This window comes from Ylistrum balloti, unplaced genomic scaffold (assembly GCF_031769215.1).
Source record: "Ylistrum balloti isolate Yb309-2 unplaced genomic scaffold, AGI_CSIRO_Ybal_v1 Utg369926, whole genome shotgun sequence".
Classification (NCBI taxonomy): Eukaryota; Metazoa; Mollusca; class Bivalvia; order Pectinida; family Pectinidae; genus Ylistrum; species Ylistrum balloti.
This window is the reverse complement of record NW_026782041.1, coordinates 460135-473695: the sequence shown is the minus strand read 5'-3', so window position 1 is coordinate 473695 and position 13561 is coordinate 460135. Positions and strand designations below refer to the sequence as shown.

The following is a 13561-nucleotide window of genomic DNA, read 5'->3' as shown; positions in this document are numbered from 1 at the left end:
GGTCAAACATTCAGAAATTTCAATATTTTATACAATAGGTTACAATCTGTGAGGTCTAATATTTATTCTCTTGGCTGTTGATGTCCAATCTTTATATCTAAAAAAGAGTAAAACAGTATAGACATGATTGTAGAAATTTTTCAGAAAAGTATTTAGTATAGCAGGAAGTTATGGCTGGAAATAAATTTGATATTTATTTATCATTGTTTGTATCTGAAGCTTTATATTTAAATCTCATTTCTTCATTACGTCCTCTGTTCAGTGTGTTTATATGTGTTTGAGTGTGTGTGTATCAGGCAGGGGAGGAGAGGGTGGGGAGGAGAGGGGGGTGTATATGAGGAAATATGAAAATGTCTGACTAAATCTGTATATTACTTTAACCAAGGCAAGAGTTTGTATGCTATTAAACTAATACCAGAGTTTGTTTCTTGTAGGATCTGATCACGAGAGTGAGACAACTTGAAACCCATGTCAACCAGCTCCGAAATGTTGTCCTCAAGTCTCAGGGGGAGACAAACACCAAACAGAGCCGGAAAAAGGGCCAGCGTGAATTTGACTTCAAAAAGTAAGAAGACATTATTATACAGTATATAGATACTTAATGGTTTGATTAGTGTAAGGATAGGTAGAACTTCACAATCATTTTTCTCAAAAATGGAATTTATGTCTTTGTAAGCTTGTAATTAACATTTTAATTTGTGTAGATCATCTTGTCATGTGTTTATGGAGATGATCCATATAAGTTATACTTGTTACCTAATCCAATTTATGCCAAGTTTATATCAAGTTTGTGAACTGGTATTTCCTGATTTTGTACCAATATTTAAGAAATGTCAATATTAGCCCTGACTTTCGTATCTTTAGGTACAACACACGCCATGTGGCCCTTAAGGTTCTGTATCTTGGCTGGGACTACCACGGCTTTGCTGCACAAGAGGACACAGAGAAAACAATTGAGACTGCTCTGTTTGATGCACTTCTCAAAACAAGGCTTATTGAAGCTAGGTAGGTGAAAATCAGAAAAATGTACAAAGAGAGTGTTTGTACAATAGAAAAGAAGACATGATAATTTTAACTAAATCTTTCAAATTCTAGTGGCTGTTATATTTCAGGTTTTTATAACTTTTTTCTTTATTTAGATCAAAATAAACCAAGTTAGCTTCAGGAAAGGGAAATAAAAAAATATAGTAGTCTTATATTAAAAATATAGATAGTCATACATCTACTATTGATACTCAACACAGAATTTTGAATTAAAAACCAGGAGAATTATACATCTGATATTGATTCTCAGCACAGAATTGAAAATGTTATCTGTCAGTCAAATATCTGATTGCAAAGATCAGATCCTTTGATATCCTACCAATGCTGACAAAATAATGATACATATATTTTAAGAGAAATAATAACTTCAAAAACTTTCTAATGTTAATTTTCCAGAGAAACTTCAAGTTACCACAGGTGTGGTAGGACAGACAAAGGTGTCAGTGCCTTTGGACAGGTATGTTGTTCTTGTATCACACCTGGTTGGACAGGTGTTGTGTTACCATACCGCGAAAGTAAACAGAGAATATTGGAGATTTGGGTGATAAGTACACAATTTCATTATAAATTTAATTTTAAACATTCAAGTGTAAATCTTGAACTCATATGAAGTTTGTCCCCATTAGATAATTAAAGTGCATTGAATTCAGTCTTGCATGTTAAGAAAAAGGCTGAACATGATTTTGATTAAGGTGATGTCTGGATATTAATTGGTTTTGTACAGGTTATTTCCATTGATTTGCGGACCAATTTGTTGGAGGGACCAGGTGTGAAAGTCAGGGAAGATGGAACAGCTTATGATAGGCCTGGTAAGTAAAATATGGAGGCTGTTGATCCATAATAATCCTGATCAGTAGAATATGCCAATAAAGTAGGGAGGAGATTGGAACAGCCTGTAGTTGTACCAGTAGATGAGATAGTGAAAACAATGATGATAAATGAATAGTGAAAAAAATGAAGGAAGGAGGATGGAACAGCTTTTATTGTAAGAAATCTCCATAGTATGCATATGAATACAATCATGGAAATGAACCTTTTTTATACTTAAGCAGGTCAATATGTCTTGGTCATCTAAATTTTTATTTAGGTTCAGACAATGTCTAAAAGTATATGGTTATCGTAAATCGTGCATTAAATAATATTTCTGGTTTTATCATTGATGAGAAGGATATTATATGCTAGGTATTAAATAAATTACTTTCAGTTTATTGTATTATTTAAATGTTAAATGGATGGAATGGGTTAAATATAAATTAATCTGATTTCAGGTGAAAAGACAACAGAGATACGATATGTCCACATTCTCAACAAAGTTCTGCCTCCAGAGATCCGGGTTCTTGCCTGGGCCCCTGTTAATGTTAATTTCAGTGCCAGGTAAGAACATAAAAAACGTATTGGTTCATTTTACAAATGCCTTAGTAATTAAAATTTACAGTTTGATGAATCTTGTCAAAACATTTTCAGTAGGAGGAAATAATACAAACATTCCTCCAGGATAAGATAAGGGACATAACTCTTGACATAATAAAAAATATTATGATATTGAGGATGATACAGATATATTTCTATCATCTTGCTTCATTTCAGATTTGACTGCAAGAAAAGAACTTACAAGTATTTTTTCCCAAAGGGCAATCTTGACATACAGGTAAGAGATATAATGATATCACATTGCTGATGGCTACGGCCTGGCATGTTGTTCACGATAGTGGGGTTTGTGTCTTCAGGAATAATCCTCATTTTACAGAACAAATTCAGATAGCTAGTGCTAACCATACATAAAGTGCAAATGATATTTTCTGATAAGAACTATAGAGTTACTGATGATTTTTAGCTTTAGATCTCCTATCTCTCTTGTTAAGGAATTAGAGGAATGAATTGATGAAACTTCCACTCACTATGATTACAGGCAATGGCTGAAGCTGCAGAGAAAATCACAGGAGAACATGATTTCCGTAACTTGTGTAAGATGGACGTAGGAAATGGAGTGGTCAATTTCCGACGTAAAATTGTCTCGGCTGATATCAGGAATTTAGATGAAAGGTATCCTCATAAGCATTGTATGAAACTAGAATATTTAATATACAGTTTACATAGGGAAATGATGACGATTACTTTGCTTGTGATATTAAATTGACATTGAACTTGATATGAGAATGATAGGTTGAGATTTTCAAAAACAATGATGTGAGTTATTTCCCTTTGTTTTATGTGTATTTAACTATGTTTTCATTTCATACACTGATTTACATTACATTTGTTTATCGTCTTTGAAGAGTTCTGGAGTTTCTATTACCGTGATTATATGCTCTTTATTTGCAGAAAGAGAAAAGTAGAATTTTAACATGTTTGTTTGTTTACAGGGAGAATGGCTACCAGATGTGTGAGCTGACCATCGTGGGATTAGCATTCCTCTGGCATCAGATCCGCTGTATAGTAGCTGTTCTTTATTTGATCGGTCAAGGAAAAGAAAAGTCAGAGGTATGTTGGTTCTGATTGCTCACAGAATCTTATAGACAAGGGGACATAACTCACCTGTAATACAGAATCAAATAGAGATTTACTTCACAACTGCCCTGGTCCTAGTGGCTTCTAGCTAGTAACAAATGCTTACTCAAAAATATCACTGAAGTTGAAATGGGCTTATTATAGGTTGTTGTATCTTTCTTAAAGGAGTCACAATGATTTCATTTTATTTATGAAACTTTATCGTGTTATATTGAAAAATTCAGGGCAAATTTTAGAAATATCATTTGACGTGATGGAAACTAGTTAAAAATTCATTCCTAAGGAATTTATTCAAAAGTTCACTAGGAGCTTGCCATCATTTTCTCCACCATAGCCTGGGCATTTTTTCTGCAGTTCTGACTTGACATTGCTCCGTTGACCTGCCGATTCCCTCAGATCTAACTTGAAAGTATTAGAAAAATAACATACATGATAGCCAGGTTACAAAGCAAGTTAATTTGATTTTGAAATGATTTTATTTAATTTTCAGATCATTGATGAATTGTTAGATGTAGAGAAAACACCTAAAAAACCGCAGTACACAATGGCCTCAGGTACTACAAGTTTCTATAGTGATTTTAAAGTGTGTGATTTGTATCCTTGTCCTCACATGTAAACCTCATTAAGTCTCTAACAAATACAGTTTTGATAGATTTATATTAGAACATAATTCATGTTCATTATAAAAGGTGAACATTTTAAGCTTGTGTAAGTTCTTCTGGTTCCATGAGAAGGTTTTTGTAATTATTTCTAAATTTGAATGGTTTTAATTTCTTTTAAAAACTGGATGAAAAATTGTGATCTGAAATATTGTTTTCTTCCACACCTGTGTGGGTATAACTGCTTAATTCTATGTAATAAGGATGTATTACTGTACTGTTATTCGGAGATTTAAAAGACTGGTCAATAATAGAAAATATTCTGACACTATTTGTTTGTATTTACAGAGCTTCCACTTGTGTTGTTTGACTGCGAGTTTGCTGATGATGTCGAATGGATATATGAAGCAGGTAAGATTCACTTACATGTTGAGGTTAGTTTTATTAATTCTGTTAGAGGTTATTGATATGGGCCGTTCATCCATTCTATTTCTCTATGTATATATATATATATTTCAGATTGGCATGAGGAAAACATCCGTCACTTACAGCAGATTTGGGCTCACCACACAGTCAGGTAAGTCAACACACATCTAGAATATTGACTTATGGTAAATCTAGTAGTGCTTGAGATTACTATTTTCTGAAGAATACTTTTTGAATTCCGTTGTTTTTATCACCTGGCCAAAAGGGCCTAGTAATCTATAGGGATACTGTGGCATCTGTCGTCCATTGTCCGGCATACAGCGTCTGTCAACTTTAACTATATATTGCAACTATTCATACATGACTGAGCAGATTTTAATCAAATTTGGTCTAAAGCATCCTTGGGGAACCAATATTGTGAAAATGGTGGATATATGGCCACGGTAAAAAAAGCAAGATGAATGTCACGGCATATACAGCAGTTCATTGAAAGTTATAAAAGCAAAACGAAATTGTGATTTACTTCATACATGTTCGCAATATTTGATATTTTGTGTGTTTCAGGTCAACAATGATTCGTCGTATGTTAGAAGAAATGGACAGTGCTAAAGTAGAGACAGGTAATGTATATATATATATATAGATATATATCTGATGTTACTATACACCAAAACATTTTCTTATCTGACAGTGCTAAAGTGGAGACAGGTAATACGGTATATATATCTGGTGTTATTATACTGCAAAACATATTCTTATCTTATAAGGCCAATTAGACGATAGAGAATTATCAGGAACCAGTATAAGGAGGAATACTGGGCAAACTACTATAAGCATCCTAAGTTGTGCTTCTGATGCTGGAGATCTTTATCCTCTACAAATTATACTGTCCCTCCAAGCAGCACTTTTGTTATAAACTACAAAAATTAATGATGTTATATAGAATGTTTGATCATTCTTAAGAGCTGTTAGAACTTATATATGTAATAATGTTATGTTCTATTTTTAGTATAATTATTAGCTGTTGTAGATTGTGATATTGCTTCCTGGAATGTCTTGTGCTCCCTGTTTATATTTAATTCTATATCTGTTGTAGATTGTGATATTGCCCCCTGGAAAGACCTGAGCTCCCCTATTTATAACCAGACAGAATGGATCATTCCTGGAAATAAAAGCAAGGTTCACAAACGCCTTCTGGAACGTCAAACATGTGGTAGGTCTATGCTGGAGTGTTTACATGATGTAATATTAACATGTTGGCTGATATAAAAATTCACAATTATGGGGTAGTTCTTCTCATACATTTGTTTGATAATGGAGATGTTTAGGCATATCCGTGAATTTCCACATTATTTTTATTTAATCTAAACGACAGATATTCAGTAGAGTGCCAGACATGTGTTTTTTTATTTAATCAAAACAACAGATATTCAGTAGAGTGCCAGACATGTGTGTTTTTATTTAATCAAAATGACAGATATTCAGTAGAGTGCCAGATATGTGTGTTTTTATTTAATCAAAATGACAGATATTCAGTAGAGTGCCGACGTGTGTTTTTATTTAATCTAAACAACAGATATTCAGTAGAGAGACAGGCATGTGTTTTTTTATTTAATCTAAATGACAGATATTCAGTAGAGTGCCAGACATGTGTGTTTTTATTTAATCTAAACAACAGATATTCAGTAGAGTGCCAGACATGTGTGTTTTTATTTAATCAAAATGACAGATATTCAGTAGAGTGCCGACGTGTGTTTTTATTTAATCTAAACAACAGATATTCAGAGAGAGACAGGCATGTGTTTTTTTATTTAATCTAAATGACAGATATTCAGTGTGTGTGTGTTTTTATTTAATCTAAACAACAGATATTCAGTACAGACATGTGTGTTTTTATTTAATCAAAATGACAGATATTCAGTAGAGTGCCGAGTGTTTTTAGAGAGTAGAGAGACAGGCATGTGTGTTTTTATTTAATCTAAATGACAGATATTCAGTAGAGAGACAGGCATGTGTGTTTTTATTTAATCTAAATGACAGATATTCAGTAGAGAGACAGGCATGTGTTTTTTTATTTAATCTAAATGACAGATATTCAGTAGAGAGACAGGCATGTGTTTTTTTATTTAATCTAAATGACAGATATTCAGTAGAGAGACAGGCATGTGTGTTTTTATTTAATCTAAACAACAGATATTCAGTAGAGAGACAGGCATGTGAGACTGTTTTGTAAGGATTGCAATTACTTGATGGAATACTTGACGAGTGTTAATATTGTGATTACAGAAAGTCTAGAAGAGCGTATTGAACACTATGCAAAGAAGAGAAAGCTTGACACGCCTCCATCTACAGATACTACCCCTGGATCAGAAACAGTGTCTGCCCCTGGGTCAGAGTCTGTCTCCCCTGCCCCAGAGGAACAAGCCAGCTAGGGGTTTGATGGCCTTCCTACACAGACTCATTCTGAAACAAGACTGGTGAATTAAGTCAGACAGATTACCTGAGGAGAGATTTAAGCTGTAAACAAATCTAATCTTCATGTTCAGTATTGGATTCTACTGTCTTCATTCAAGATTTTGTCACAGGAATCCATTTCTTGTTTGCCTCGATGTTTAGTTGCTTCATCTTCATCTATAACTTGAGAACTAATATGTCGACAAACAGAAAATTGGCGTGAATAAATAGTGTTTTACATCAAGAACAGTGTGTTATATTTCAAACATCTGGTCCTCCTGGTTTTGACATCAGCATCCCAGCGAAATTTTGTTATGATGAGGTCACTTTGTTTTACAATGCATCCACAGAGACGTGATATGTGTTTGAAGATTGAATACTTATTTTGGAAATTTTAATTTGACTGTGATGATACAATTATAATAATATTCATCTATTGTACTCCAAACTCAACTTCAAATAATTACTTATCATTTGACAAAATCATAGCTTTTACAATGAAGATGTTTTATTTTGAAAGTTTGCATTGTAAGTATAGGGTTACAATGAGCTACCAGTTCTACCAGATTTAACTTTTGTGGAGATTGCAGCAATAGTCGGTGAAATTTGTACAGATCTTTCAATGTGTGTTAATGTCTTTTCTAGATTTTGTTTTTATTCATAGCTTTAAAGATAATTCAGTCTTGAACTGTTAATGGCTGTCAAGATGTTTTAGTGCTGGTGAGTTTTTTTATTTTGCCTTCCCAAGTGCCAAGAATTAAGGGCAAAATTTTGTTATTTGATCTTATGCCATATTTCAGTGAAAAATCTAATGTCTTAAATTAAAACTTGATTTTGTAAATATTATAGAAGACTGCAAGATAATTATTTTTGTCCTGGAATTATCATTTTTTTTGTTATCAAAACATTTTTCTTTGAGACCACACTGATGTTTTAAAAAAAAAAGATAAATATTTGTATCGAAAAGCTGTGAATCCTTCTTAACCTGGAGGTTGATCTAGCGATGTTGTTTATGATACTGTTTCAAAACTAAAAAATATTGAGACAAATTGCTAACAATGTTTTACAACTGATCATTGATAAGTTATTACAGATCTCTCAAATATACCACAGTATGTAGAATAGTTACTAGTCATCATGGAAATATCAGTTTCTACATTCTGTTTACCCACCGTTTATTCTACTCCTGTATGTTATACAGTCAAATTTACCAACAGTACATCTATTACCTGTACAGCATAATCAATGGAAACTGACTTTATCCTCATTGGAACTTAATGGGATTCACTGAAAATAGAACTGGTATTTACTGATTATGTTAACACTATTTTCATTCATTTGATCTTCTGTCACTCATATTTGTTGTAAATAGATCAGTCTTTTCTTGTTTGAAAGGGAACTTTTGCAAAATAAAGTTTCAAATGATTCTTGAATGTGTTCAGTTCAGACCTAAATGAGAACACGGAAAACAACGGTGCTTATTTATTTTATTTACGAGAGTTAGCTTTATAAAAATAGAAATAGTGGCAAACCGTAGAAGATTTCATATCATATATGAAAAATAAAAAAATGTATTTGTTTAGAGTTGATATGATTGCCGACGTACAGGGTAATATATGAGATTTCTGTGGTCATTCTCGTCACTGGTGTAAGCATACTCGCCAATATTTACAGATGTTAGGGAGGTGGTTTTTGTTATATAATTGTTAGATATTTATTTATGTTTTTTGTAGATTTTTCTCATTAGAAAACTGTAGTCATGTTGTGTTGACTCTAGTCGGTCGGATTTGATCTGGATTTTTTTTAAAAATGTAATTAATTTTTTGTTCAAACCCATGTTTGTCTCTAAAACAGTGAACTATATACTCACATCACAATATATTTCACAGGCAACATCTTTGTTTTGACAATAAGCTATAGATGCTTATTTAAGTTGTTATCATATGTACAAAGCTTTTTAAGTTCAATTTGAATGGATTATAAGCTGTGTTTTCAAAGCATAATGTGGCATCAGATTTGTTATTGACATAATCAAAAGTAAAACGAGTATTTTGTTGTATACTGGTGCTGGATGTTAGAAATTAACAACCTGGGTTAACTACTACCTGGCTTAATTACTACCTGGGTTAACTTTTACCTGGGTTAACTACTACCTGGGTTAACTACTACCTGGGTTAATTACTACCTGGGTTAACTTTTACCTGGATTAACTTTTACCTGGGTTAAATACTACCTGGGTTTACTACTACCTGGCTTAATTACTACCTGGGTTAACTTTTACCTGGGTTAATTACTACCTGGGTTAACTTTTACCTGGGTTAATTACTACCTGAGTTAACTTTTACCTGGGTTAACTTTTGCCTAAGTTAATTACTACCTGGGTTAACTTTTACCTGGGTTAACTTTTACCTAAGTTAATTACTACCTGGGTTAACTTTTACCTGGGTTAATTACTACCTGGGTTAACTTTTACCTGGGTTAATTACTACCTGGGTTAACTTTTACCTAAGTTAATTACTACTTGGGTTAATTACTACCTGGGTTAATTACTACCTGGGTTAACTTTTACCTGGGTTAATTACTACCTGGGTTAACTTTTACCTGAGTTAATTACTACCTGGGTTAACTACCCTGAGTAAGTACATATTTGTTGTTGATGTAAGTATTGCAGAACTAAAGAAGCTCATTTGGTGTATACTTTTTTTTCTGTCATATAAAAGACTTTGTTTTGTTTTGTAATTCTATTGTAAAAGGTGTTCATATATGAAATGAAAAACAACTTAAGAAAATGTTAATTTTGTCACTATTTAACTGTGGAACTTGGTTATCATTAAGATAAGCTAAACACTTGTTTAAATATTAACATACTGCCTCAATTCCTATAAAATGTCAGAGATGTAATAAAGTTTTACATTTTAAAATAGATTACAATACCAAGTTTATGTTTATTCTTCTCTAATTCATACACTTTTTAAAAAAACAGTTGCTAAACACAGTTATTTTTTCACATTTGTTAGTTCACACTTTAGATACCTCAGTGAAAGAGAGCTTCCAAATTTGAGAGATTTCTTAAAAAATGCATATAGTCTACAGACTTGATTGTGTTCCACAGTAGAGATATATTGTACAAGATTTTAGTTATTAATAGTCAATAGTTCCATGTTAATGCCAAACCTCAGAATTTCTAGTCAGTTAAGTTAAATTGATATCAATTTAAATATTGAAGAATTCTCATTTTAATTATTTCAATGCATCTTCAATTGACGGATTAGTGAAAGCAAGAAAAGTTAACAGTGCCAGTACTTTCTGAAATATTAACATTTAAATATTATATAATCATGTTGTTGACATGCTCTGCCAAAGTCTGATTTTGTTGACCAGAATTTCATATATTATTTTTGCAAATGATATAAATTTATTAAGAACAACCCCATATTTCGTGGTGTTTGTATAGAAGTTCAGTGATGATGATGTTTACCTTCCATTTTTTTTTTAAACTGACCTAGCTTCATATCTAGACAGTATTACGTGTTTACAGTGATGGACCGTGAGATTTCAGAAGTCTTCTTGTATGTTTTTTGGATTTTTTTATTGTAATGCAGAGTTATCTGCTCTTATTAGCAGGTATTGATTGTTTTCTCACAGAGAAATGGTGTAACACTCCATTCCTGCTCACAAGAGCAGACAACTCTGTATTATGAAAGACAGAATAGATTTTATTTTAAATAAAAAGTAGATTTATTGGAGTTTTCTTGTAATATTTAAATATTGAATTTTAATGGATGGATTTTGTTTGTGGTTTAATCTTGTTTCAACATTCCATGGGGGTTCTGGAAAATAAATACATTTCATATCATTGTTTTGATGGAAGGGACATAACCCAGCAATATTTTAGTAAATGTTACACTGCAATAATTCTTTATCATTTATGTGCAGAATTTGATATAAGATTAACTGGAATAACACATTCTGACATGAAAACATGATACCAAAATTAAGGTTTCTTTACAGTTGTGAAAGACATAATCTAATTGTTTAACATGTGTTATTTAGTGACATGCACAAACCAAAAAGACTTGATAGTGCTTGATTTGTAATGATATGGTCCTGTGCATTTTGTTAGCTATTGTTGTAATAAGACTACCTTCTAATATTAGAATACTGTCGTATCTAGTTACTGGGAGTAGGTTAGATGTGTCAAAACAGAAATTTGACTGAAATGTTGAATTTTAGTGAAATGGTGCAAAATTTTTATTGATATTTAAATTCACTCTGTTATGAAGCACTGCACTGACAGGTGGTCAGTGGTAGTGACCACACAAGACTTAACGACTAAGATTTTACATAAGTTTTGTTATTGTTGTTTGTAGTGGACATTTGAAATACTCATAATGAGGTTGATTACAAGAACTAATAAAGGTGCAGATTTTATGATATTTGATATTTATCTACCATTGACAGCATTCAGAATTCAACTTATTACTCATGCAGGCTGTAGGTACTGGGAACAGAGACCAGGAAGTGGGAAGTAGAGGTGGGAGAACATTTGGAATAGCATTGGGTGCATAAATATCTAAAATACCAAAGTGGGAACTGGCGAGGATGTGAGATCTCAGAAATTGGTGAGGATGTGAGGTCAGAAATTGGTGAGATGGGAGATCAGAAATTGGTGAGGTGGGAGATCAGAAATTGGTGAGGTGGGAGATCAGAAATTGGTGAGGTGGGAGATCAGAAATTGGTGAGGTGGGAGATCAGAAATTGGTGAGGATGTGAGATCTCAGAAATTGGTGAGGATGTGAGGTCAGAAATTGGTGAGATGGGAGATCAGAAATTGGTGAGGTGGGAGATCAGAAATTGGTGAGGTGGGAGATCAGAAATTGGTGAGGATGTGAGATCAGAAATTGGTGAGGTGGGAGATCAGAAATTGGTGAGGATGTGAGATCAGAAATTGGTGAGATGGGAGATCAGAAATTGGTGAGGATGTGAGATCAGAAATTGGTGAGATGGGAGATCAGAAATTGGTGAGGATGTGAGATCAGAAATTGGTGAGATGGGAGATCAGAAATTGGTGAGGATGTGAGATCAGAAATTGGTGAGATGGGAGATCAGAAATTGGTGAGGATGTGAGATCAGAAATTGGTGAGATGGGAGATCAGAAATTGGTGAGGATGTGAGATCAGAAATTGGTGAGATGGGAGATCAGAAATTGGTGAGGATGTGAGATCAGAAATTGGTGAGGATGTGAGATCAGAAATTGGTGAGGTGGGAGAAGAGAGGGGAGGTGACAGTGTTTGAATAACTAGATTTTGGAGTTGTCTGGCATCACAAAATCTGAGAGAGGAAAGAGAGGGGGAAGTGTTTTTTTAAAAAGGTAAGGCTAGTGACCCAGCTGGTATTGAGGAAAGACAAAAGGGGAACAGGAAAGATCTGGAATTTGATCTGGGGAGATCATGGATGAGTGGAAGTCTTGCATTTAAGGAAGGGGATGTGGAAGAATTGAAATGGGTTGGGAAGTCTACAGATACTATTTTAGGTCTGGGAAAGGCTGGGGAGTCTACAGATACTATTGTAGGTCTGGGAAAGGCTGGAGAGTCTACAGATACTATTGTAGGTCTGGGAAAGGCTGGGGAGTCTACAGATACTATTGTGGGTCTGGGAAAGGCTGGGGAGTCTACAGATACTATTGTGGGTCCAGGAAAGGCTGGAGAGTCTACAGATACTATTGTAGGTCTGGGAAAGGGTGGGGAGTGTACAGATACTATTGTAGGTCTGGGAAAGGCTGGAGAGTGTACAGATACTATTGTAGGTCTGGGAAAGGCTGGGGAGTCTACAGATACTATTGTAGGTCTGGGAAAGGCTGGGGAGTCTACAGATACTATTGTAGGTCTAGGAAAGGCTGGGGAGTCTACAGATACTATTGTAGGTCTTGGAAAGTTTGGGGAGTTTACAGATACTATTGTAGGTCTGGGAAAGGCTGGGGAGTCTACAGATACTATTGTGGGTCTGGGAAAGGCTGGGGAGTCTACAGATACTATTGTAGGTCTAGGAAAGGCTGGGGAGTCTACAGATACTATTGTAGGTCTGGGAAAGGCTTGGGAGTCTACAGATACTATTGTAGGTCTGGAAAAGGCTGGGGAGTCTACAGATACTATTGTGGGTCTGGGAAAGGCTGGGGAGTCTACAGATACTATTGTAGGTCTGGGAAAGGCTTGGGAGTCTACAGATACTATTGTAGGTCTGGGAAAGGCTGGAGAGTCTACAGATACTATTGTAGGTCCGGGAAAGAAGTAGGAATTCAGTTAAATCAGTTATGTATCTCACGTGCTTCCATACTTATTGTTACTCTATATGACATTATAATGTAGTAACTGTGACCAAGGTTTGGTTTTGTATTAGAACAACCTGCCTATATTGATGTTTCGGAGGTTGTTCCGAGTTGTTTTTAACACTTTTTTGAATGCCTGCGCAGCCATTTAAACTGTAATTGTAATTAAAGTTATATATAAAATATTGTCTGATGTGCCATCACA

At 34.1% G+C, this 13561-nt stretch overlaps 2 protein-coding genes across 2 annotated transcripts in view; both read left to right on the top strand.

Annotated features, from left to right (window-relative positions):
* The window catches only part of LOC132547004 (uncharacterized), a 32985-nt gene extending 25958 nt beyond the window's left edge, over window positions 1-7027 (top strand). The window contains exons 5-18 of the mRNA XM_060210738.1: window positions 435-565; window positions 865-1005; window positions 1441-1501; window positions 1769-1853; window positions 2313-2418; window positions 2632-2692; window positions 2954-3087; window positions 3408-3525; window positions 4043-4106; window positions 4500-4562; window positions 4671-4728; window positions 5142-5197; window positions 5674-5790; window positions 6864-7027. Of these exons, the coding sequence (XP_060066721.1) occupies window positions 435-565; window positions 865-1005; window positions 1441-1501; window positions 1769-1853; window positions 2313-2418; window positions 2632-2692; window positions 2954-3087; window positions 3408-3525; window positions 4043-4106; window positions 4500-4562; window positions 4671-4728; window positions 5142-5197; window positions 5674-5790; window positions 6864-7009 (1341 nt within the window). The 3' untranslated portion in view covers window positions 7010-7027. The remainder of the gene's footprint in view (window positions 1-434; window positions 566-864; window positions 1006-1440; window positions 1502-1768; window positions 1854-2312; window positions 2419-2631; window positions 2693-2953; window positions 3088-3407; window positions 3526-4042; window positions 4107-4499; window positions 4563-4670; window positions 4729-5141; window positions 5198-5673; window positions 5791-6863) is intronic.
* Window positions 7028-12485: 5458 nt separating this feature from the next.
* Window positions 12486-13322, top strand: LOC132546994 (uncharacterized PE-PGRS family protein PE_PGRS44-like). Its single transcript, XM_060210730.1, has one exon. The coding sequence runs from the start codon at window positions 12486-12488 to the stop codon at window positions 13320-13322; it is 837 nt and encodes a 278-aa protein (XP_060066713.1).
* Window positions 13323-13561: the final 239 nt, after the last annotated feature.

Coding starts and splice junctions, on each gene's coding strand:
- LOC132546994 (XM_060210730.1), top strand. CDS start 12,486: ATGAGTGGAAGTCTTGCATTTAAGGAAGGGGATGTGGAAGAATTGAAA.